This window comes from Pithys albifrons, chromosome 4 (genome assembly GCF_047495875.1).
Source record: "Pithys albifrons albifrons isolate INPA30051 chromosome 4, PitAlb_v1, whole genome shotgun sequence".
Lineage (NCBI taxonomy): Eukaryota > Metazoa > Chordata > Aves > Passeriformes > Thamnophilidae > Pithys > Pithys albifrons.
Window position 1 is genome coordinate 72,490,263 of NC_092461.1, and position 27,025 is coordinate 72,517,287.

Sequence of the window (27,025 nt, forward strand, 5' to 3'; positions counted from 1 at the left end):
TGGGCTGCGGTGGATTTTGGGCTACCCTCCCACCCAAGGCGCGGCTGCGCTCCGCGAAGCGGGGCTGCGCGGAGGGTCCCGGCATTGGGCAGCAGATGCGGGCAGCGCTGGGCAGGGGCTGGGGCATCTCGGGGAATCGTGGTTCCTCCGCTCCGCCGGGCGGGGGCCGAGCCGCGGGGGAGGCAGCGCAGGGGGTGCGCTCTCCGTCTCCGAAGGAAAGGCTGGCCCGGCAGCGGCCACGTGTCCCGCACGGACCCCGCAGGGGCCGACACAGCCCCGCCGGCAGGTGCGGCGCAAAGTGCGCGGTACCGCCGCTGCTCCTCCGCGCCTCCGGCGGGGCGGGGGAGTAGGCGGCAAGGGGGATGTCCGCCGGGGGCGCGGAGGCCGGCAGCCCCCGCCGCGGGCCTGCGCGCGTTTCTTGCTCCAATAAGCAATAATTAGCTCCTCAGCTAATGAAGTGTCAGCTGATCCGCTCGCTCCGTCTGTGCAGCGGGAGGCGGGGGGGGGGCTGCGCCCCGAGAAATCGCCATGGAAACGGTGCCCTCTCCTCTTTCCCCCCGCGCCGCCGCCCCCCGCGTTCCCGGGCGGCCCGGGCAGGGAGCGCGCCGTCCCCCGCGCCCCGCCGCGCCCGCGGAGGCGGGAGCATCCCGACATGGGACAGCGCTGCCCGTCACGGCGCCGCGCCGCCGTCGCCACAGAAACTTTTGTCCCGGCGGCCAATCAGGGCGCGGGGGGGGCGCGGAGCGGCGCTGGGCCCGGCCCGGTGCGCCGCCGCCAGCCCGGCGCGGAGCGCAGCGCGGAGCCGAGCGGCTGAGCCGAGCCGAGCTGTGCCGAGCCGAGCCGCGGGCCCCGGCGCATCCCCAGCCGTGCGCGGGCCGGCCCCGGCCGCGGAGGTGCTGCACGGCTGCGGGCGGGGGCGCGGACCGGGCACTGGATGGCGGATGTGCGGGCGGGCGCGGCCGCGGAGAGGCGACGAGAGGAAGCGCCACGGAGGAGCCTTTTTCCACCCAGCGGAGGGGATGTCCTGCTTGACGCGGCGGGGAAGACCGCGGAGATCTCCGGCGTGAACTGAAACTGTGGCAAAGGGAGGGAGACAAAATAATCAGGATCGCCTTTTTTTTCCCGTTAAAAAAGAGGGGGTTTGCTCAGCATCCGCACGCAAACTTACTTGAATGCCTTGTAGCCAGTTTAGACCAGAGACCAAAGGATACCCGCACCCGAGGAGTCCTACATGTGTGAGCACCATCATTACACTGGCAGAGCAACGAGAGCCGCCTCCTTTCCTGTACCAACATCCTCCTGGGACTGATCTCTCCTTTGGTCCAATATTCGAGCCTATCTTGTATATATCTGGCTTTTCTTTCTTTCCTGTTTCTTTTTTTTTTCCTTCCATCGGCTGGGATTGCTAAGTAAATAAATAGAGGAAAATTCCTAAAAGGGCATATGAAAATTCAGTGGGACTTACTATGAGGAAGTGAAATGCTCACAGACCATTTTTTTATATATTAAAAAATATGTACTTTAAACACGGATCGGATGCATTAGGCTTAGAAAATAGCAGGTAAGAACTTTCTTTCCAGTACCTTCATGCCCGGAGCGGGGATATCTGAAGCAAAGCCGCCCAGCCTTGGAATAAAGGGGGAGCAAAGAGACCAGTGTGCCCTTCAGTGCTTCCTCCATCCTGCGCGGCGAGGCGGCTTTGGGGAGAGGCACAGCAAGCCAGGACGGAGACAGAAAACCCAGAAAACCTTCGGAGAAGACAGCCGAGGGCTGCCGGGGCGGAGGAGGGTGGGCTTTTTCTCTTCTTTTCCTTTTTCTTCTTTTCTTTTTTCTTCACCTGGACTATCCAGAGTGAATCCCGATGTATGGAAAAGAAGAAGGATCTGAGTCAGTATTTTCTTTTCGCTAAGCCGAGGGATAGGATTTTAATCATTTATCCAACCGAACCCTCTCCGGGTAAGACGCTGCTGGAGCCAGTGGGATAGTCCTGCCTTGCACAATTATTAAAGAGACTGATCACGTAAAGTGGAAGGATAAGAGAAGCCTCCACCAGACCCGTTTTGCCTCCTGTGAAAAAAAAAAAAGGAGAACATTGCCACACTATTGAATTGATTGCTGCCCCCCCACCCATCCCCCTCCCCGTCCCACCACCCCCCTCCCCCCGAACCACCACCACAACAACAACAAAAAATAAAAAAAAATCCTCTGGGATCTGCCTTCACCGGGACCTCCTTCGCTCCGGCTCGGAGGTGGATGCATTTTTCATGAGCGCTGGGTGAACAGGTGCAAAGTGCAGCGGGGCGGCCCGGCCCCGCACCCCGGCCCGTTTCGCGTGCGTGTCCCTGTGTCTGTCCGTGTGTGTGTGTGTGTGCGCCCCGGCGTGTGCATGTGTGCGTGTGTGTACTAGGAGATTATGGAGAGCAGCGACCGGGACATGTACCGCCAGTTTCAGGACTGGTGTCTCAGGACTTACGGGGACTCAGGAAAAACCAAGACAGTGACCCGTAAAAAATACGACCGGATCGTCCAGCTCCTGAACGGCTCCGAGTCGAGCTCCACGGATAATGCCAAATTCAAATTCTGGGTCAAATCTAAAGGCTTCCAGCTCGGCAACTCGGACGAGGTCAGTGGTGGTGCTGGAGGAGGGAAGCAAGTGCTGTACGTGCCAGTCAAAACCACGGTTAGTAGAGAATTGTCTTCCTTGTTCTATGTCGGCCGCTGCAGCCCGCTCCGGGAGCGAGAGGCGCAGGGGGAGCCGCAGCCACAGTTGGCTCCTTCCTCCCTCTTCCCCCAAGTCATCATCACCATGTTGCGTTTGCCTGTCACATTATACACCACCGAGGTCTTTGTGGGTCCTTTCATTTAAAGCGATCGTGCGCACAACGCACCCCGCCGGGTCGGTGTCGTTGTCCTCGTTCCCCGTCCCCCCGGGCAGCCGCGGATGGGTTGGGGTGGGCTATTGTCCCGCCGCCGCCGCCGTTCCGGCCATTGTGCCGGGCCCCGCCGCCCCGGGCTGCGGCCCCGCCGCCGGCGGGGCTGATGGATGGCGCATGGGGGTACCCTGCCTGGCACAAAGCCAGGCGCGGCGCCGGGCGGTGGTTCCCCGGGATATCGGTTCGGGTTTACTCTTTATTTATTTTTATTTTATTTTATTTTATTTTATTGGGATTTTTTATTGTTAGCCCGTAGCCCTGGAGCCGCCGCCGAGCGGCCACGAATGTGCCCGGTTTGGCTGTGAAGCGCCGGCTGCGCTAGTAAGGGGCGGCGGGGGAGAGAGGATGCTCAACAAAGGGAGAACGGGGTTCCGTATGGCCGAGGGAAGAATGTATTTTGTGACTCTTTCTGGGGTCGCAGAAGCCCCTCAGCACTCCGTTCAATGCGCTAGGGTAGCGTGGCATCCCCGGCAGGCGCTGGCACTGCGGGCTCGGTGCAGGTCTGACAGCGGGAGAGCTTTTATGCTTGGTGGTGGCAGGAACGACAGATTTGCCTGTTTAAGAAGATGGGGACTGTTGGTTGCAAGTAGGTTTTGCCTATTGAACTCTCTTAATGTATCATTATTCTTACTTCTTATGCGCTGGGTCACGCAAACTAAGCTTCTTTTGTCTTTGCGTGGGGCGGGTGTGAAGGGGGAGCCGAGAAAGGAAACCTAGCAATTAAAAATATTCCTGCCTGGGCATTTGGCTTGGCTGAGCAATATTCTCTCTCTCTCTCTCTCTCTTTTTTTTTTTTTTCCTGGAGTGGCAGCTTATCCAGACCTAACGGGAATGTTGCTGAGTGGCGCAGCAAAGGGGGCTTCTTGGAAAGTATTCTGGGCTGGGTTGTGACGTAGGCTGCCAGGGAAATCTGCCTCTCTTTGCCTTGTGAAGTCATAAACTTGGGCATTCCCAGAGGCTGGTTTCTATTTGGCCCCTTGTAATCAGCGCCATCGTGGCTGTGAGGAGGCAGAGAAGGGAAATTAATTTTAAGGCGTTTACAAATCTGAAGATTGGAAATTAAAAAGAAGCTCTGGACAGAGTTTTTTCCTTTTCTATGGTTTTTAATCACTGAAGTCTTCCAGGTCTGCCTATAGATTCAAGTTATTTGGCAGATCTCTGTTCTACTATTAGATGACTGACTGCTGTTTTCTGAGCCCAGAGGGTACTGTAGATACAATTTATAATGCGAATGTTGTCTAAAGCAGAAGTCTCCAATTAGGTTGGTAATTTTAAAATATCTCTTTTGATCACTGAAATAATTATTTTGGTAAGCCAGTGGACAAGACTGTTTATTCCTAAGACTGTCCTTTTCACTGCAAGTTTAAAACTGTAAGCAAATCTAGTATTTTTAAAAATTACATCGACTATGCTACTAAATAAAGAGGCTAACCTTAATTACACATGATGAAATTTAAAATTTAGTGCTGTTTTGGGCCTCTGAAACACAAAACTCAGTGGTGATCAGCTTGTCTGTTTTCTCTCACCTTTTGCTAAGCCATGAAAGCCTGGAGTCCCACCCCGCACCCTGTTCTTTATTTTAAGAATGCAGAATCAATTTTTATTTTTATTTTTTCCCACCAGGGATTTCAGTCAGATGTCAAGCATCTTGCTGGTCTTACCTTTATATGTCTGGGGGAATCGTCCTTGGCTGTGAATGTCCCTGTATGTCCCTATGTATGTATTTATATTCATATAGAAGTAACTCGTTTTAGATAGCTTAAGCAACCAAGCAGGCATTCTAATAAAATAAGCATATCTGCTAATGAAATCAAGAAAGGAAAGTTAGCATGACCTGTCTGTAAACAATTCCTGAATATCTGTATATTACTTGAACAATGACATACAAACCTTTCCAGAAGAGGTCTTGCATAAAGGTACAATTTCTGCCTTTTGGGAAATGTAAATTTGTTGTCCAGCATAAATGAGAAAACATGATGTTTGGCACTCTTATACAACATTCAGCTCTGACAAACAAATGCCACACTCTCCTAAACCCATGAATGTGGTGTTACTATCCCATGACAAAAGGCAGAGGAGTATTTAAGCAGACCCACAGGGTCGCAATGGTTTGCATGGGCTATTGACAGAGCTGTGGCAGTGCCTGCCAGGCACTGAACACTCAGAAAGACCCTGTTTGACCGGACAGGGATGCAGCCCTGGCCCAGAGAAAGCCAGTGGCAAAGCTCCTATAGACTTTAAGAGGTCTAGAATTTCACTCAGCTGGGAATGATAAGTTACTGGGGAAAAAAATTGGATTTTCATCAGACCGTAATTGTTGGTAAACCTTAAAAGCCTATTCCCTCATTTCTTTAACTCTTACTAATTATTTAAGAGTTTATTAATTTATGACCATTTAGAAACATCCCCACTGTTTTGTTTTTTTTCCTCATCTCTCATTGTTATCCCATACATTTGAGCAAGTCCAGTCTGCAGAAAAAGCCCCAAATGGTAATAGAGCCCCAAACTGTGAATCTCTCCCTCATCCTCTACCTCTTCTTGTCCATCACTTGATCTCAACATAGGTAAAAGTAATTTTAATTTAAAATTAATCACGGTTTGCAGCATGAGCACTCTCTGTGCAGTTACAGAATAGATGAAATTACAAGTTGGACTGTACAGTCACAAGCTGGTCAAAAATAAGCAAATATTCAAATACTTCATTAGGAATTATTCTCTCCTTGAAGCTTTAAGATTTGCTGCTCAGCTTTGCTGTCAGCCAGAGAGATTTGCTCCTGATGGTGCTGTAATCCACTGCTGCTGGTAATTAGACATCATTACTGCTGCATTAAAGGGAAAGAGAGAAGGAGAGAGGACAGGCTGGGGCTAATTAACTACTTGATTCTAATGAAAGAAAGAGAGCCTGATAGCAACTGGGAGGTTGCACCGGAACAGGCTAGATGTACAACACAGACTTAATTGAAGCAGGGGTGTCTTGCCAGTCTCACAGTAGCTGAGGCTTGGTCTACTTTCACATTCTGTGGGCAGTAGTGCACGAGGCATTATTCTGTTTTTCCCTTGCCTGGTTGATAAGTAGCTCAAAATCACAGGCCTGGCTTCAGCAGCAAGTTTAAGCATGCCAGCAAGGAGACTGTATAGATGATTATGTGCTGGCTTGATCTATTTTACGGGTATGGTCTCTTCAAAAGCAACAGGAACAAATCAATTTCTGAATGTTCACATCCCTCTGTGGCCTAGGAGATGCACTTTTGGTCACCAGGCAACAACACTCCCTGCAAAACAGCCATTTTAGGTCCTGAGTGGGACAACACACAGTAAGGTATTCCTGTATGCTTAAGGTATTCCTATATGCAACCCAGAGAGTATTTCACTTCTGTGGCTTTTCATACTGTTCCTGTTACCACTGTAGATTTACTTGCGTTAAGCCCAAGCTGCACTTCATGAAAGCAGTGAAATTATGCCTAATAGACACACTGTACAAACAAAATAGGTTAGGCCAACAGGTATGCCAAATGGTTGACTGGTTGCTGCAAACCATAAGCAGGCATGAAACTAATATTTCTCATATGATACCCTTTCTAATGGTATACATGATTTTTATGGTGTATTTTTTAAACTTACTTTCTGCCCAGTTTTTTAGCTGGAAATGTTTATGGATTAGCAGCTTTTCACCACTATTCTTTTTCAGGCTTGATGTTATCTGTAGACACAAATATGGACCCTAAAAATCAGTCTTGAATTAGAAAGAAGTTATAAAATAATAGCTTGAGCTGGTATTAGCAGATTTTAAGCAGAATTTTCCTTTAAAAGAGAAGGGCCAAGATGACTGAAGGATACCTCTCAAATAGAGAATTTACACAGTATTAGCAAACTAACAGAATACAACCTCAAAGGCCAAGTTCAGATTACTTTTACGTCATTACTCATTTGGAATGATTCCACTGACTTTAATGATATCACAGACCAAAGCACGAATTTTTGTGTGCTTTCTTTTACATTTTCCAGCTATAAGCAGAGAATGAACTTTCATTCTGAAACCAAATCAGAATGAACTTTCATTCTGAAACCAAGTTTAGTTAAACCTTTAGGTCCTGCAAGAGGATCTGGTACCTTACGGGTTGCTGCTAGCAGACCAGCAAGACTCTCTGCAGGTGCAGGGCTGTACTAATGAACCTGATTACAGGATTTAGGGCCTAAAATTACAGGCCAGTCAGCTCAAAGGAACAGGTTGTATCCCAACCCACTTCTTCTGTTAGACATGAAGAATAATAGATAGACATATGAGTTTATGTGCCTTTTGGTTTTATATAAATTACTCTGTTCATGAACAATAGAAGAAACAGATCACCATATAAAAAGCTTATATGTCAAAATGTATTGATTTAAATTATCTTACATTTTAAATTGTTCATTATTTTAGGGCATTTTTTAACAATCTGAAAATAAGCATTTTTTTTGCATTTCTCCCCATTTTTGTAGCCATCAATACAAAAAATGCATAAAAATGTTCATCAAATATATATTGGTAGCTCTGTAGCCTACTGAACTGCCAGCACATAATGGCAGTAAGTACTGCAGAAAGGTGATGCTGAGTGTGAGCTGTAATTTATCCCAAGGTACAATTCTGCAGGAGTTTACAGTCCCATTAAATGCATCTTCCAGGCTCAGGAGCAGTATTCAAATCCTGCCATATCTGTCCCATTTTAACTGCCCACAACATTTTCCTTAACCTCTGTTCAGGTCTGTGGAGTTTTGTCTCCTCCCTTTATCCGCAGACTCTGCCCTGCTGTTTGCAGACCTCCCATTGGACTCAGTGAGGAAGGATGCTGGTGAATCACATAGACAGTGCTGGAAAATGGTCATAGCAGATGGAACAAAACTGGTTTAGTTGGCAACACTTAATGCAGGCATTCAGTGAAGCGTTCATGAATAAAGAGAATAACTCTGTCCTGGAATTTAAAAATGTTAAAGTGGCCATATGTAAGATGCCATTTCCACATGAGTGTGTGAGAGAAGCATTGGGAGAGGAGAAGCTGAGATTTCTTAGTAAAAACTTGACTTAGGATTTTCAAAGAAACATGAGCCAACGAGAGCAGACTTTTAAAAACTGAGTATTTTAAGACTGAAAATGTTGACATTACTTTAGAAACACTAAATAGAGTGTAGCAGTCCACAAACAAAAACTAGCACTGATATATCCATCCCATATATACGCATATGTAGTGAGAGACAGGATGACAAATTCAGTGCTATCACCTGGGCAAGGGCTCAAAAGCTGAAATCTTTCCAGTGATCAAAGATAAGAAGTCACAGTTTAATTTTCATGATGCTGTGAATCTTTGCTGAGAAGACTGAGGCAAAACTTGTTTCTTTTCTCTTACCCTCAGTTTTATGTCAGTGAAGCTGCACTGGATTTGGTCATGATGCAGGGACTTCTGCTCAGATGTTCCAGCCCTGATTTTCTTTAGGTCTACAGAGTGCTGCTTTTGTAGCTACATAGCTATGTGATCAGAGGGAAATAAGCAGGTATTTTCTGGAAGGTTAGGGCTCAGATGGGCTGATAAGCATCAGTACAGATTGATGGGACTTCTTCCGATCTTGTTACAGAGAAACTTTCTTCTCCTAACCTCTGGGGTGATCACTGTAGCTCTTGTTCAACACTTTGAAAGGAGACACAGTCTGGAGAGACTAGACAGAAGGACCCCACGTAGACAGGGTTTCTCATGAACATGGGCCCCATGGGGGAAGAAGGCTAGTGCCAATGCTGGACAAATGTGGGAGTTAGTGATTCAAACTTCATTTTATGCTGCAGAAATAAATCAAAATTGGCTGACATTGAACTGTGAGTTTTGGTCTACTGTTGAAAGGAGGCAACCAACAGCTGTCAGGTTTGGCCTGAAGGAAGCTATTTGGGTGCTGATCTTTCCCTGTTACGCAGGATACACCTGTTCAGAGTTTGCTGGTAAAAGAGGAACAAAACAAGCAGGGCATATAAGTGAGACAGTATGGCAGGAAACACACTCTCCAGGAGGGAGGATCATACCAGACTCTGGCAGCCGACCCTACACCACAGAGCATCACAGGGATTTCTGTTTCTTGTTGAGTAGGTTGACTCTGGTCAACACAGCCTCCAAATATAGTAGAGCTTTCCAGGATGTAAAAGATGTTTTTGTTTTTTATAAGTAATTTTAAACCTGATGGAAGCCTCTTTGACTTCTGAAAACTCAGGAGGCAGTACCTGGTGCAATGGGAGTTGTTTACATTGTCCTGCAACAGCATTGAAAGTGATCCTGCAGCTTGCTTAAATTACCGTTTTTATCTTTAAATAGATGAGCCTCAAAACCTTACAGTTCCACTAGCAAGGTATTTTTTAATGTTTTATAAGCATACGATATCCAGGTAGGCATGTCATTATCCAGGAAAGATGTGCTACAAGTTACAGCATTGAGCATTTTTCCAGGTGCAAATGAGTTTCTTATTGATGATCAGCTTTATCACAGAGAGTTGTACAGGCTTCCAACTCCTTAGTCAATAACTCTACAAGCTGCAGCCCTGACAATTACTGTGTGCATTTGCAGGGACTGCCACAAATTGCTGAAATTGCAATGTGGGATTTGAAGCATTTAGTTGTGTATGTGGATACTCTTCAACTTAAGGGGTGAAACTCACACAACCTTTTTCACTTGAGAGCCTGCAACTAAGCTCCTTTGGGAAACAAGATGGTAAAGTCTGTGTTTCTGAAGGTTTTGTACATTTTGTTACCCCAGAGTTTTGAATACAAGGCGTGGATGCTGTAACTTTTTGACCCAACTTAAGAAAATTTAGACAGCAAGATTACTTACACTTAAATTACTATGACTTTAACTTACTGTACAATTTTTAAATGAGTATGTTTGTTGATTGTTCTCTGTGATACCTCTGGAATTACACATACCACTACTAATACTGCCAAGTAGATTTTATAGAAAACTTTTGTTCAAGGCAGATCCATAGCTCAAGTAGCTGCTGTTAAATCATGATCTGTCTTCTACAGACTAAAGCAGCATTGTGCTGGCATATGGAAAATCCCACTTAGAAATGGACTCTTATCTCACTACCCCAAACTGACAGAAGATGAGCAACAAGCAAGTAATTATACAAGTAATTAGGCACATAAGAACAGCTAAGGTATGGCCAGAGGTTTCAGCAGACAGGAAAGACAAGAAGCACAAAGAGATTTCACAGAACTTTATTTTTCAGTGTGTACCTTCTCTATTGTGTATCTTCTCTGTTGTGCGTGATAAAGAAATATCTGTTCTGGGGTTCCATTTTTGAGGATAAAACTGAAGAATGGTCAGATATAGAGAAATAAAAAAGGGGTGATATTAAATTACAGTGTATCACTGGGACTAATACAAGTTCAAGAACACTAAAGAATTTAAGAATGAAGTAACTAAAATATTATTGAAATATACCATTTGACATTATATATGGCAATGACACTGAGTATGGCCAAAAATGTATTAGAAAAAACCAAGGTGATAAAGATAGTTCATAGAAATGACACACTAGTGAACCATATTTCAACACCAGAAAAAAATCAGTAAGAATCGTTAAAAATTAAATTGTCACTATGAACTGTACCTGATTAGTGGAACTAATTTGGATTTTGTGACAATTAATTATGTTCTTCTAACCTGTTTTTTTTTAGGAAGCTTTAAAAAAATTTTCAGGTGAAACTTTGATACTTGCGTTCTTCTGAAATGAAACTGGTGTGATACTGACTGTATTAAGGCAAGGTGGAAACTTCTGCTATGATGACAAATTAACAATAGTGAAGAGCTGAGAGACCATAGGATGTGTTTGAGAGCTATACAGTGCAGTCCAGTGTGCATATATATACACAGATAAGTATATATATATATACACATATGTACACATAAAACTCAAAGAAATGAAGGGATTTCAACACTGGATGGAAATACAAATTAATTAGGTTAAGCAAGTAAAAGAAGAATTGAGAGGTAAAATAGAAATATCATAGCAAAGGAAAAAAAAGGAGAAATCATGGCAGGAAGAATTCCATGCAGACCATTGCCAGATAACTTACATTTTATGCCACTGTGACATTAGCTTTTTGAAAGGAAAGGAAGAATTCAAGCTTTTCTGTCTTGGTTTGAGGGAAAAAACCAAAATGTTTACCCACAAGCGGGGTAGGGGGTCTTCTCCACAATAATCCCGCCACTCTTTATCAAATTTAAGAAGAGGAACTTTTAATACAAGAAGGATAACTGTTTTAACTGATATATATATATATATATGTAAACAGACTAATGCAAACTGCTTCCCCAACACCACAAGAGAGAAAAAAAAAACCCAACAACAAAACCCAGCAGGTTTTCCTCCGGGAGGAAAGTTATGCTTAGGCAGTGTCAGTGTCACAGCCCAGCTGGCTGTGGAGTGAGTTTCCAATCCCTCTCCAGCGAGACAGACGAGTGGTGAGCTCTCAGATGAACTCTGTCTCTTCCCCCTGTGTTTCTTGTCCAAGAAGCAGAAACACCAGCAGCCAGGAGCAGCAAAGAACAGCAGCAGCAGTGAGCAGCCAGAAGCAGTCCCAGGACAGGCAGCAGCAGCAGCGAGACAGCCAGAAGCAGTCTGGGTCAGGCAGCAGCAGCAGCAAGAAGGCTTCTCCTCAACCCCGCATACACACACAACTCCCCAGCCGTGTGTAGTCCCCAAGAACAAAAGAGACAAACCTGCTCCCACTCAAGTGATCAGCAGTTAACTACTTTTTTTGTTAACAACTGGCATGGGCAGTTAGTGGCAGGGGAGAGAATTTACATAATAATTCCAAACTACAACATTTTCAATCACATTTAAAATGTATGGTAATTGTAGAACATCTCGAGGACAATATTTAGGCATATTTTCAAACAAATCAATAAATGTATGTAAAACAAGCACAGCAGGTGTAACAAAAATTGGCATTAGGAAAAGTATGGAGAGTAACACTGAAAACTTACTCTTGTTACCTAAAGGTATGTCCTCGCCTTTAATATCATGCTTAGTGTATTTATATCATCTCTAAAAGGTCACAACAGATGAAAGGTCCAGGGAAGGTAACATCAACTAATTAAAGAAAAGGTGTACTTACAAGGGAAATAGTTTTAAATGGTTCTACCACTCACAAAGATAAATGTTAAGAGAAAATGCACATCAGAAAACAGATATGTAAAGAGTAGTAATAAGCTCAGTGAAATAGTGTGGTGTAAATACTGGTGAACAGCAGAGAGAGAAGATTCAGCAGCCACCTTTTTTAATTCTATTCCATTTCCTAAGACTTTTGACAGCCATCTCAGAAGGTAAATTCAAAGCTAGGCCATTTTTTAACAACCCATAGTGTTGGGAATGGAAAGTCTGCATTTTTTCCCCTAGAGAAACTGATTGATTAATCCAGATCTTCCCAAGAATTTTAAAGGCAAATAGTAACTCCATGGCTCTCTTAAGGATGTAATATGCTTTTTATGTCAGTTCAGCTTTGCTGGCTGGAGTAGAAGTGAGGACAGGGTCATGTTCCTGCCCTTCCTGCTCTGTGCCACCTGGAGTGCAGGTATTGGTGGGATGGTAAGACCTGCTGGTTGGCTTTCACCTGGTTTCTTGCAGCATCTCCCCAGGTGTTTTCCCACAGAGCATGGGCTAGTCTTGTTCCAGCCCATACAGTCAGTACAGGGGAAGACTTGTGTGGCATGATGAAATCCATAATTTTTCCATCCCCTTCCCCTTTGTACTGAATTTTAACATTGGTGGTGGTCTCAGCTCTTGTTTCATCAATAGATTATTAAGTTTTAGATATTTGTTCTTAGACTGGCTGAAGCTATCAGAGGAAAATAAACAGGTCATTATTGCGTAGTGCATTGTATTTTGTCTAGGAATTTGTTTATTTACTAATTACAGAGCTCTGACACATCTTTTGCAGACTCCCTTACAGACTGAGGCTACATGGTTCATTGGTCAGTTTGACTGTAGCAGTTTCTATGGCTCATTGCTGTAGTTATATTTCTAGTCTGGAGGAAGGAGAGAGACCATCAAGAGCTTCAGCACTACCCTATGTGGCCCAGTGCATGAGATTATTGTGATTTACAAGGAATGTTTGCAATGAACTACCTCTGGCTTCCAATTTACTGCACTTGTGATGAGAAAGAATGTGCTATTTTCACTCTGTATTTTTGTCTACCCACGCTAGATTTTTGTGTGTGTATATTTGTCGCAACTATTACCAAACTCTTACCATGGTGGCAGAATTATAAGAGAATTAAGGGAAAATATAAGAGGAAATTAGCTCACTCAAATGATGACAATTTCTGGAAGACTTTGCTTTTTCACCCATGTGACTAGGAAGTACAGCATATCTCTATCTATCTATCTATCTATCTATCTATCTATCTATCTATCTATCTAATTAGATGACTTGCCCCATTGCATTTCTCAAGGAACTCCAGTAGAAGAGAAAAAAGAATGTAACTCGTTGTTCCTCCCTTAATCTAGATATGGTAATAATTTTTTTTATGACATCTTTTGATAACCTTTGTCTTTTTATATTCTGAGAGTTCAGCTAAGCCCCCTGGCTATGGTTGCTGTATTACTGAAGTATTTCATTTGTAGCGAGTAAACAGTCAGCCTTCTTTTAATGAGAGATATATTCAAATGCCAGGCATACATCTAAAAGTTGTAGTTCAGACAGACCTCATACATTTATCCCTTTTAGTCTCAATTTAGGCTTATCCAACAAGGAGATAGGATAGTAAGTTCTGTATGGATGCAGCAGCAAACCCAAGAATTTCTCAGAAAGATGTTTATTGTAAACTCATTGCACTTTGACCTCGTGTTTTTCAGAAAACTTACACAAATCCTCTGCCATGTGTTACTCATGCATGTGTAACCTCGTTATCATTGTTTTGGTGTAACTTGAGAGTTGAAGTGGACACATGGGAGCTTTCAAAGAGTTAAATTTGCACTAAAGCAAATAATAAAGCAAAATAAATAAAGCTAGGTCTAGAACTGAATAAAGCTGATTGAAATAAGACTACTTTCTTCCCTTTTAATCGCCCCTCTATATAGCAAATTTCAGTATTATTCTCTTCAGCATAATTTTGGCAAGATACATCAGACTTTGAGGAAATTGTGGAACTGAAAGTATTGTCACATCTGTATTCCTAATTGAACCTTACATTTTCAACTTGAATCAAAAGGACTGCTTTCAAAAGCTGAGTAGGAAAAAGCATTCCTAAGTAGGAGAAAGCGGGTCAAATTTTATTAATAAGTAGAACATTTCAATTAAGAGAGTTCTAATGAACTATGTATTTTTCCTCTACTTATCTTTGAACTTTAATGACTTTAAGGGTAATTACCAAATATTTTTAAATGAAATTTAATTCTTAATAAATGTAAAGTTGGGAAAATTTTCACATATACAGACTTCAAAAAATTTCACAAATTTGCATTATCATGCTTGCTGTAATTTGAAAGCAGGCAAACAAAGTACAGTGGAGATGGTTAAGTGAAATTATTTTAAAGTAAATCAGCACTTTGACAACAGAGCCAGAGAGTGAACCAACAGACCTACAAAAAAAGCTTAAAAACTATAGCTGTAGGAAGCTGGAAGGAGTTTAGCCAGTGATATTTGCAAGACTTTGAAGGACCAGTCCTGTCATCCTAAATCATGCTGGGTGAAATCTCTTCCTGGGATACAACCAGTAGAAGGTCTGTGAATAATTTTTTAAAAATTTTTTTTTGCTACGAAGGTTATGCTCCTTTTTTGAAGACATAATGCAGCACATGGCTGATGTGTATCCTTTGCATGCTCCTGAGGGAGGAGTCCACCCACAAACTGCTCACCACGGGCACTCAGTGCCCCAGTCAGTTGGTATTGGTTGACTGGGTGGCAATGACTGAACTCTCAGTGGGATACTTTTAGATATTTTTTTTTTTGTTTGTGAAGAATAATTTACCAGTAACTACTATGTGGTTTGCCCCAGTATATTCCAGTAGACCAGTGCTTAGCAAGTGGATAGGCAATTTTATAAAAGGTATAAAAATAGTTGAATAACAGCAAAGCCAAATTCAGCTGTTAGATAATACTAGGAGCACCCTGCTGCCACCTCTTTGGTATAATCTTCTGCAGTGTCGGAGTAACACAGTGGACTGTGTAGACAGTTCTCCATTGTAGAAATACCTGTATTCTAATTGTTTAAGGAGGGAAAAACCAAAATAGAGAATGAGCTTATCTCAGTCCTTCAAACTCTCCATGTATTTAAGTCAGTTAAAAGAGTGTCTCTCATCCTGTTTCCTTCTCAACTAAACATACCAACACATACACTCCCTTTCAATTACACTGTTGAGGTTGTTTGTGTACTTGTTTTTAACTAATCTCCCTTTTCTGTGGATATCACATTAGGGCATCTGCTATGGGGAGAGTTCAGATCTCCTTCCCTTTTCCCCATCTCTTTGAACTATATTTGCATTAAAGCAATCCTGCTTGTAATATGAGCAGAAGAAAAGTGAGATGAGAGAACAAATGGAGTGAAGTGTTAAAGCCAATAAAGAATAAACAAACTTCAGCTTAATAGCTTCCTAAGAGCTCATCCTAAAGCAAGAAAGTCAGCTTCAGGAGAGGTGGAAGCTGAACAAAGTAAAATATGCCTGGAAAACCCTTATTACACATTTCACAGTAGCAATAATAATAAAGCTAATGAAGTAAACCAGGCAAAAGAAGGTTGATGTGTCCTGTTAGTTTGGTAATAAAATTACTTTTGATCTTCAAACCCAGTATTTAGGCATCTAGGCACACATATTGGCCACCTATAATCACTGAACAACCTAAATATATTAACAACCTAACAAAATTGCCTGGAAAATGTGAGGAAAATGAAATACCTTTTTTGGGGGATGGGTGTTTTTCTTAGAAATTTGATTTCAGCAGATTTTTTGGATACATTTGTGTCTATTCTTAGCTATTGATTATGACTTGGAATTATTAGTCAACATTTAGTTCAATGAATATCACAGCATGATATATCAAAAAGTAGCTAAGCAGAATGTTGCTAGAAACTAAAAAGGTTTTTGTTGTACAAATACACAAATAAGTATCATAGCTGCTAGATGCATCCTGCAGTTTGAATTTGGACATGTTTCCTGTTGTCAGGGTCCGAATATCTACCTGACATCCCCAGTGCTACATGTTTTCCTCCATGTTGTGTCATTGTCCCAATATCTATCTGATGTCCTCAATACTGCGTTTTCCTCCAACCTTCATTTCTCTTGCTGCTGCAGTTTATTATTTACTAATAGGCAGAGAACAGGTTTTTTTCCTCATGGTGCCTTTATTTCCAGACCTCAAGGTCTGCTGTTTCTCATTTAGAATTCCAATCCAATGGCAGGTGCCAAGATTCAGATTTATATTATCTAGGAGCAGGAGGATCAGCCCGTTTGTGTAGCATCAGTTGAACTGAACTACTCCTTGCACTGGCTGCATTTTAATATTTTTAATCTTGCTTTGGAAGGTATGCTATTTTGGTGAGCAACCAAATGCAGTCAAAGCTGCACACAAGAGGAGATCTACAAATGGGTTTCTAAATCTAGACTTCTGTAAAATTAAAAAGCCAAACCAAAACAAAACAAAAAAAAACCCACTTAAAAACATGTAACTGGAGAAACTATTAGGTCCAATCCACCCACAACCATCTGGAGCACTTAAGCTATCTATCGGATTTATCCAAACAAAACTTTGGACATAACATGAGCAGAAATGAGGTGAATAAGTTGAGCTGAAATAATTTGCACATTAATCTTTTAAAATGTTTAAGGCCAAGAAGGCCAATTTTAAGAATTGCTGAATGACATTACCATAATAATGTGAAATAGACCATTTTAAAGGCAAAAACTGTTCCCACTGAAGTCAGTAGCAAAATTCCACTGACTACAATAGTAGTGGGATTGGTCTGCTAAGTAGCAAACCTTGCTTTAAAAAAATCGATACTTCAATTTTACAAGGTAATATGGATAGCAGTATAGTTGCCTATTATCAGACCTCATAGACTGTAGATTTTATCTCTCTAATAATGGCGAGGTTCAGCACCTATCTTATGAATCATTGAGAGGCAAGACATAGCCATTTCAAAGCATTTCCCCTGCCCCAGCCAAGAAAGCTCTCCAGAGGCAGGATGCGCAGCACGGAGCATGCCTCCATCAGCGCCGTGCAGCAAGGATTACTCTGCAATGAATGACTGCCTCGCTTGGAAAAAAAAAATAGCATTAATCGCTGTGGATCTTGGTGTAGCGTTTGATGCCTAGGACTTCGATTCTAGGCCTTCATGCATGTCAACCATAAACTGAGATGTCCCAAAATGGGTCAAATGACACTGATAAAAAAATTGAGGTGATGGTTTTATTTTGTATATTCCTTTTTATATTTCCAGCATTGCCACGCTGTGATCCAAAATAGAGTTCTGTCCCAGGCGTTCATCTTTACGCCAAGGCTCTACATAGATTTCAGCAGAAATAGACTTCGGGGAATGGGATGAATTTTCCCTCGCCGGGTGCCCCGGAGCAGCCAGAGCTGTGTGTTTATCCCCTGGAGTGAGTGCCCATCACAGGGCTGGTGGGGTGCCTCCGCGCGGGGGTCGCCGTGTCCCACCGCCCGCGCCTGCCGGGAGCGGAGTATCCCCCCCCGAGCCCCGGGAGCGGGGTGTCCCCCGTGTCCCCCGAGCCCCGGGAGCGCGGTGTCCCCGGGAGCGGGGTGTGCTCCATGTGTCCCCCGAGCCCCGGGAGCGGCGTGTCCCCCCGAACCCCGGGAGCGGCGGGGCCGTGGTGACCGTGACTCCATCGGACATAATGAGCGCGGCGGCTCGGCAGACATGTCCCTCACCCCTCCCCCTGCAGCCATATGGTGCCGTAAACAGCCGTGCGGGGACTTGGGGTTGTTGTTGTTGTGTGTGTGTCTCCCGTCCCTTGTCCCCGCGGGTGTCCCAGGGAGCGGCCAGCGCTCCCCAGCCCTGTCCCGGGCACCCCGTGCCGGGGACGGGGCGCGGATGGGAGGCGGCTGCGCAGGGACCATCTGCGGGGACACCCCGCGTCCCGGGGTCCCCCCGCGGGAGGCAGCGCGGCCGCGGCGCCAGCTGGGTGCGGGGCTGCCCCGAGAGGGGCTCAGCCCTCTCCCCGCTCCCAGCCCGGTGCCGGCTCCATTAATTGATTCAGGGCTCGGGCTGGCATTGAGGGCACGGGGGAGGGGGAGCGGGTAGAAGAGGGTGCGGCTGTGCCGCCATCGCCTCCCCCCGCCTGTTCCTATGGAAACAGTGCAATACCTCCGAGACACACACACACACCCGCTCCGCGCTCCCACTCGAGGGCGGGGGGGCCCGGCCGGGCTCGGCCACCGCGCCCTCGGCAGCGCCGTTCCCATGGCGATGGGCTGCGACAGCACCTGGGCGGCCCCCGCGCCCCCGTTCCTGCCGCATCCCGGGCGGAGGGGCCGTGCCAGCGCTCCAGGGAAAGGGCTGCGGGCGGTGGGGGCGGCGGGAGCCTCTGCCCCACGGTGGGCACGGACAGCCCCCACACCCGTCAGCTGGCAACCACCGCGGGCAGGGAATACCGTGAGGGAAAATAAAACATCAGCTGCGGTGTGTTCTCAGTGCAGCAAATACCCTGTGCCTGCCCGGCGGGGTGGTTCCTGCTGGGACCGGTAGCTCCCAGAGTAATGCTAGTGGTGGAGATGGATGGGTGGTAGAATCACAGAATCATAGAATGTTAAGGGAATGCACCTTAAAAGTCATCTAGGCTTAACCCCCACTGTCGTGGGCAGGGACATGTTTCACTAGACTGGATTGCTCAAGGCCTTATCCAGCCTGGCCTTGAACACTGTCAGGGCTGTGGCATCCACAGCCTCCCCGGGCAGCCTGTTCCTGTATCTCACCGCACTCACAGTAAAGAATTTCTTCCTGATATCTAATCTAAATTTCTCCTTTTTCAGTTTGAACCCATTACTTCTCCTATCACTGCAGTGCCTGATGAAGAGACCCTCTCTGGCTTTCCTGTAGGCCCCCTTCAGATGTGGGAAGGTTGCTGTGAGGTCTCCACGCAACCTGCTCTTCTCCAGGCTGAACAGGCCCAGCTTGCTCAACCTGTGTGGGCAGCCATGGACTTGTTTCAGCACTAGCCTGCTCTATTCCCAGCAGAGGATGGGTGCTGGTGTGTATATACAGGGATACAGCTGGTACCTATTTCATCAGGTCTGTTCTGGATGCCACGAATGAACTTGTACCTTGGTGGTATAGCACAGGCCTCTGGGAACTATAGTTTGACTTAAGCTCTTGACTTTGGAAGTGAGCCCTAAATCTCCTAAGTAAACTCTCCATGAAATCACAGGAGACCCTTCTGGCAGATGTCCCACACAGTATGCTACAGCTGTGGGGCTGCCCACCACCACAGCAGCTACAAATACTTGCTGTAAATAGTGACATGTTGTGGTTGGCACGACTTGAGGTGCTGGGAATGGAAATAAAACCTTGCACCACTGTCACTGCTGGTGTTCACCCTCACTTTCTGCTTTTGCTAGAACCCAAGCACTTCAGATATCTCTTGCCTACCAGCCCTAGTGCTCTCTTACTGTGTGTAGGGCTCTATGGTATGTAGTACAGTATATAGTTATTGCTGAAAACTACTGTTGCTCTATTTTGGCCCTCAAGGTGCTAAACTGGGTATTACAAGCAATAAAAACATTTACATTTAGTTATGACAGGAAAACTTGTTCTTGGATCCCTGAATGCAAATATCAATGTGATATATTTTAAAGCCAGATCTGTCTCCTGAGGAAAATGTGTGAGTCCCTTCCTTGCAGCTGATGGGGCAGCCCAGGAACTGGGAAGGAGTGGATAGGAGGAATGTCCCTAGCCCCAGGTACTAGAAGTGTTTTCTTTTTTAGCTGTAATATGAGAAAACTATTTTTTATCAGCATCACTAAATACTGGATTGCGTGTCATCAAATACAGCTGGAGGACTGCCATTGTCTTTAATAGAACACAGCTGGGACCTAAAAGATAGTAAAATATCTGACCAATAATAATATCACACATGAAAATAAAAATTGAATTCCTTTATGAAAAACTAACCAGAAAACTGTATGTGTATTCTAAAGATGTTGATGTCAAAAAAGAGCAGGAAACTTTCTCCTTTATAGATGTTAAAATAGCTCAAAAATGCAATGTTATCAACCATTACAATTTCATTGTGAATCCCATAGTGTTTGTAATCTTTTATTTAAAAATCCCATCTCTAGTCAAATGCTCATGAAAATTCTTTTATGTTAAAAAACCTCAGACAAAAATCCTTTAGTAATCCCCACAGCTGTACAGAAGAGATTGTCAGTTTCAGCAACAACTCCCTGTCAGTTCTCAAAATCTCTCAAGGACCATGAGTATTTCATTATCAGCCTTTTGACTGCTGAGTGTATAAAGTGCAGGTGGTTAGTGTGGTTCTACAGTCAGATTCTGTTCATTTATGAACCACAAGTGGTCTTGCAGACTGCTGTCTGAGAACTTTCACTTTAAGCTCTACGAATGTCCCAAGACGACCCTGTAGATGTAGAAACCAGGAAATAAAATGAGTATGTTTTCCCCCTAAATCACAAGATTTTTCATTCCAATTTGATGATTTTTCATACCCTTTTTCATTAATTCAAATATCGGGTAAATAATGATCCTTAAAACAAAGACCATAAATAATGAAGGATGAGAAAATGAAGGATATAATTTCAGCAGAGTCCTTTCAACATAATGCCTGATGAGCTCTTTGAAAAAAATTCAGAGGATGCTCAAAATAACAAAACCAGACAAATTTAATTATAGAGACAGGAACACTGAATACATCTTAAGTTAGATAAAGCTCAGCCTCATAGCAAGGGAGTCTAGAAGCTCCAGTTTCTGAAGTTTACAAATCAGATTGTAAAAGCTTAATATGGAAAAACCTGCCAGAGTATGTTGCACCATAAAGCAAGACCTGGAGAAGGAAAGCATTCAAGTAAACAGCTCACAGAAAACCCTATTTCCCAGGTCCTGTCTTACCACAACCAGGAGACATTCCTTCTCCTGCAACACAGGAGCACAGGAGGATCAAATGTGAAAGCAACATCAATGACATTATTTTTTGGCCTCATGATAGTAATAGGTTGACTTCTAGGGGACCAAAAATGCTAAGTAAGTTGCTGTGATAACTACAGCATCAATAACACACAAATTAATTCAGAGGATTTATATAGCTTGAGTGATGTATTAACATCAGCCAAGTTGATTGCAATGATTCCTTCTAATCATCACCACTAGCATGGACAGCAGGTTGAGGGAGATGAGTCTCCTTTTCTATTCTGCTCTCATGAGACCCCACCTGGAGCACCGGCTCCAGCTTGGGAGTCCTCAGCATAGAAGAGACATTGACCTGTTGGAGCAGGTCCAGAGGAGGGCCGTGAATAGGATCAGAGGGTGGGAGCACCTCTCCTACGAGGACAGGCTGAGAGAGCTGGAGTTGTTCAGCCTGGAGAAGAGAAGGCTCCAGGTAGAGCTTATTGTAGCCTTTCAGTACTTGAAGGGTGCTTACAGGAAAGACAGAGAGAGACTTTTCACCAAGACCTGTAGTGACAAAACAGGGGGCAATAATTTTAAACTGAAAGAGGGTAGGTTTAGATTAGACATAAGAGATTTTTTACAATGAGGGTGGTGAGGCACAGGGGTAGGTTGCCCAGGGAGGTGTGCAGGCACCATTCCTAGAAGTATTCAAGGCCAGGTTGGATTGGGCTTTGAGCAACATAATCTAGTGGAAGGTGTCCCTGTCCATAGAAGGGAGTTGGAACAGGTGATCTTTAAGGTCCTTTCCAACCCAAATCATTCTGTGGTTCTCTGTTACTCATGATACTCAGTATAACTGAGGGCTGGGAAGGATGAAAGCAAACAATAGGATACTAGACTGAGTACTGTTGTTGTAATAGATTTTCTTAATTCAGTGAATATGTGGGCTGAAACATATAGTCAATGGAGAAGGGATGTCTGTATGGTATAGGCAAAAACAAGGAGACAGAAAATGATGGGATTAAAAAAAAAGAGGAGCATCTGAGCAGAAAGTCTAGTAGGAAAATAAAATGGGGCAATGCTTTCTGCATTCGCATCCAAAATCTGTGGGAGAAACAAAACATTTTTTTTTTGATATCACGAGAGATTGAAAAATGTATTTGTCAAAAAACCTGAAGAAAAAAGTATTCCTGACCCCTGGAGGAAAGTCTAATGATGGCATTGTGTTGTGAAGTACTCTCAGATGGCAGGTTACTGTTAAAAATGACAGAACAAGATGGGAAATGGACTGCAGTGGGTAGATAGATGGGCTAAAACCCCAGATGCAGAATGAAAACTCATTTGAAATGCATTGTATCAGCTGGTGACAGCTACCTCAAGGGTCTGTTCGTTTTTCTAAGGATGCGTTTAGCCAGCTTCCCATGCCAGTAAAATACTGCTGAATCAAATTGAATTTAATTTCACACACACCCCTACATGAAAAACAAGCGCACATATTTACCAGACGTGCAGCTGTGCCTGATGTCTCCTCAGAAAGCAAATTCCAGGATACATGTAGAATACTCCCAATGAAAATTTACTCTAGAAATTATTTGATTTGATGGGAAATGACTGTGTCATTTCCTTTTAAGACTGTAGCACACACAAAATATAATACTGTAGTAGGCTATTTGCACAGAACAGGGCTTGCTTGCATGGTCTCTTTAAATCTTCTTGGTGCTTCATGCTGATTTGGCAGTTGTAGACATGGGACTTTGTATTTAGAGTTTTTATAGTGAGGGAGAACTGGACTTGTGTTTGGGTAGCAGGTGTGATTCATCAGTAAAGTATAAGCATATTTCTCTTAGAGCAGAAAAGGCTTAAATCATGTAGATAAAGCAACTAGTCAGTCCATAGATGACTCTGACTACTGGTGCAAGTGCAGCAAAGACTTTTTAGTTTTTTTGGGGAGAGTGGTTGCTACAAAGTGCAAGCAAATGAGTGGGTGCAATGTATGTACAAAGAGAGAGATGCGACACAAGAATTTCTATTACACTGGTGTCCTTGATTTTACTAAAGGTGTCATGAAACACATGATTGCCTTCTGCATGTGTCTTGGGAAATGTAGTCCAGGAAGAATCAAGCCTGATGTAAAGAAAGTTTGAGAAAAGCAAATTGTAGCTTCCTGTAGGCACAGTAGTATATCAGAAGATGCATTTTAATGTTGAATTGGTGCAAAAAGGAACAAGATATTGTATTTGAATTTTCAGTCCTTGTTAATGTTTTGTTCAGCAGGATAAAAATGTTCATGTTGTCAACAGCAGCAAGATGAAAACAGATGTTGCCTTTCCTTGTAAGACAAATGCGAAGCTTTATACTCTTAGCCATCTCTGATGTGTATGTGAAACTCTGATCTCTGTATTTGCTGGAGAACTAAAACTACTGATGGTATATTCCCAGTCCTTTGCAGGAAGAGGATAATTTTGGACAGACTAGGACAATTTGGGAGATTGATCCATAGTTTATTAAAACCAATGTGAGTCTTCAATGGGATTTTAAATTATGCTACTATTGGTGAAGAAAGAATGTTCTGGACTCCTTGCAAGGGAAGTTGTTTCTGGCAGAAGCAGAGCAGGAGTTGGGAGATACATTGGAAACAAGGCAGTGACATGGCAAAGCCTTTAGGGAGTTGATCACCTATTTCTCACTGCCACGAAGAGACACTGGCTAACTCCTCAGCAGATATGATCTAGTATGACAGAGAAGCTTTACTCCCCAAATCAGTGCTAGAAAGGTTTAGTGTTGTGTCTGTCTTCCAAATGAACATCATTAAGGAATGGCAGCACAACAATCTGCAAACCTTTTGTTGTAGGGTGTTGGGATGGGCTCAGCCAAAGTTTCTGTATTTGCCTCTACTCGTCTGTACAGTAGTCTCTCGGAGACAATGGTGAAACCAACCTCAGATGAGTCATGTAAGACAAGACAAGAAAGTACTTAATGAGCAACACAAGACAGTCCCTTTTCTGTCAGGGAATGGAGTAAGTGACCATTTGATTTTTCTTTCGTCTGTCCCTGATTGTGTACAGTTCTGTCCATCTCGAGAGATCCCATATCACATTGCAAGCTAAACCGTCAATTACAGCCAGCTCTGGGTTGAATGGCCGTATCCATCAGTCAAGCTGTACACATCACGTGTGTATCATGAGAGGAAAGGAAGCATTATTGTCATTACTGAAGACATCTGAGTGCTGTGTCCCATTAACTTGATACAGCCAGTGCACTGAGGAGTGAGAAAATGGGCAGGTCCCTTAATACTGGTGAATTACGGTTTTGCTACAGTTTGAACACAGTAGTTTAAGATATGGGGTGTCAGAGCACCAAATTACTGTGAACTTGATGAATAGTATTGTCATTACATTGTATTTAATATATAATTAAATTCTATGTTTTAACTATGTTTCAACTTTTCTTCCTGTTCTTGTGAACAGCCAAGAAATTTAAAACTCGATCCTTTCTATATAAAGGAAGTCTAAGTAAGGATATATACAGGAAATTGCTAATACATTGTTTGGTTCTTGTTTTGAGCACAAAATGGTAGTAATAATTATAAAGTTTCATATTAATTGTTGTAGGTATGAGAAAATTAGCATGAACTTTAATTAGACAGAGCAGCCTCATTTCATCTGCATCTTTCCTTTCATCAGCTGTGCTGTATACACTTATATTAGTGTGTGAAGCTGTAGTGTATAGTAGTAAATTCGTGGGCATACCTCAGTTATGACAGCAACTCTCAAACATCTGATTATTAGGGAGTCTTCAACTTGCAAATACTCTGATTTCCTGTCTTTTATCATACATCAGTTGTTGGGTAAATTTGCTTACCTACTTATTCAAAGCACCTGTTTCTGCAGTACAGGTGAAATAATATTGAAAAAAATAATGATTTGACAGTTTCTTTAATTCTGTTAAAAAAAAAAAAGAGAGATAGTGGGTGGCATCATTAGTGATCAGAACTGGGGTGTGCCTCTTATCTACATTAAAACCGCCCAGGAAGCTGATACTTAAAACAATTAGGAAGCTGAATTTAGCTAATAAAACAGCATTTGGTAAGTCTGTGTTGTAATGACCACTGTTTTGAACTGTTTGCTGCTCAGAGCATGCTCCAGATTCGATGCAGGAAAAGTTCTGAGTAAAATTCATGTACCTGAAGATCTAAACCCTGTCTACTAGGAATTTCTGATCCAGACATTGTCCATTTCAGTTTCAGAGCAACATAACAAAGGAAAGTAGTTCCATTCACTCTTCCATTTAATAATCATGTTAGATAAGACTGCAAAACATTTAAAGGAAAATTCATCCAGAAATGCATCTTTTAGGTATAGCCTTTTGAAGAGGGGGAGTGCTATGCAGTAAAGGTCTGAATGAGGCACACAACAAGCATGAACCCACTGAATTTCATTGCCAGTGGCATAACAGACACAGATTTTGATTTCCAGCCCTCCAATGAGTGTTGGTGCCTGAGGATGCATGGCAGAACATGCACACAGTCCCTGTGGAAATTCCTAAACATAAAACTGTTTGAGCCCTGAAAAAAGTGTTTGGACTGGATGAGGAGCTCCAGATGGACTGATTAAGGAGTAGGGGGGAGAAAAAGTTAAAAAGGAGAAGGGAAAATGCATTTTATCTTACTCCTCTAAGAAGAACCATTGTCACTCTCACAAGCGTTTAAGTAGACTATTGTCATTGCTTTCAGAAGGGCACTAAGGAAGGCAAGAAAGACTTGTATTCTTAAAATGCATATTGCAAGGTTGATGCAGCTTATTTAGAGAAAAACTGGGTTTACTGGGACTTCAGAGAAAGTCCAGAACACTGAGATGGTTGTATTCTCTTAGTGAATAAGCCTGCAGGCCAAGTAGAGTTTGGTGGCTTTCATGAAGTTTCATCATATGTAACATTAGCAAGTGTTTCCTATGACACAAACAGCTTCAATGTAGTATCTGATACAGGGGAGTTTTTCTTATAAAGGAGATTGCCATAAGGATTTGTAAAGGCTCTTTTCTCAATCACCACCACCACTTTTTCTGTGAGATTCTTTTTATATCTGTTTCATTTACATTAGTGCAGCAAAAATTAGTTAGCAAGGTGAAACTGTAGATCACTGCTGAATATTTCGCCTAAGCAAAGTCTGGCTAATACTGACTTCAGTGTACAGTAGCAGCCTGTTTGTGCTGAATGGTGGTATGAACTCTCCATCTGCAGATGTCAGCCTCCTAACTATCATGGTGGTCAGGACTGAACATATGGTGGAACAGTGTTTTTCAAAACTGGTTCTGCTGGCAAGGATTGGCCTCTTCATGTGGTGGACTTCATTTATGGTTGAGGAATGGAGGAAGAAGAAAAGGAGAAACAAGTGGTGTGAATGATCTGACTGTCTGCAACAGTGCTTCCTCACAGAACCACAGGATTTTTGCATCTGGCACTTGTTCTTGCCCAGGTTACCCAGGAGAGAATAAGTGTTGCAGGAGTGAGAAAAAACATAGAATTAAGGAAATGTAATTTAATTAAAGCAAAAGACAACAAGTACATTATTAAAAAGCTCAGCATAAGTCTGCTGAGGTAATTTCATTTTCTAAAAACCTGATCTGTGCATGCACACACAAATATGAATTAAAAATAATTTATAAAAGGAATATTCTTTATTTATCAATTAATGTAGTTTGAGGATGCCCTCCCTCAGGTCAGAGGGAGGATGAAAAAACATGAGGTTTTTGTGTATTTTTGGAAGGCTAACTTTTGCACCCCTCCATGATGAATTTTCCTGAAGACCACGGTTATATATTTGGCTCATGGCATTGCTGGCTACACCAAAAACTTATTGCCAATATCTGACATAACATTTGCTGCTTCTGTTTCAGACCTGGTGGAAAGATTGTGTATCCAGAGTTCTGCCTGATTTTTTGGTGTACTGTGTTGCTTCATCTGAGAACAGATGAATCCCTACAGTTCCTACTTAATTCTTAGGGT

The 27,025-nt window shown here is 43.3% G+C and overlaps 1 protein-coding gene across 6 annotated transcripts in view; it reads left to right on the forward strand.

Moving 5' to 3' along the window:
* Positions 1 to 576: 576 nt before the first annotated feature.
* NOL4 (nucleolar protein 4) overlaps positions 577 to 27,025 on the forward strand; it is a 203,402-nt gene continuing 176,953 nt past the window's right edge. For 4 of the 6 annotated variants that reach the window (XM_071554586.1, XM_071554589.1, XM_071554588.1 and 1 more), the window contains exon 1: positions 577 to 2,680. In XM_071554586.1, coding sequence (XP_071410687.1) covers positions 2,414 to 2,680 — 267 coding nt within the window. In that variant the 5' untranslated portion in view covers positions 577 to 2,413. Of the gene's footprint in view, positions 2,681 to 3,432; positions 3,520 to 27,025 lie in introns of those variants that run through there. The other 2 variants (XM_071554587.1, XM_071554591.1) reach the window with 2 other exon arrangements.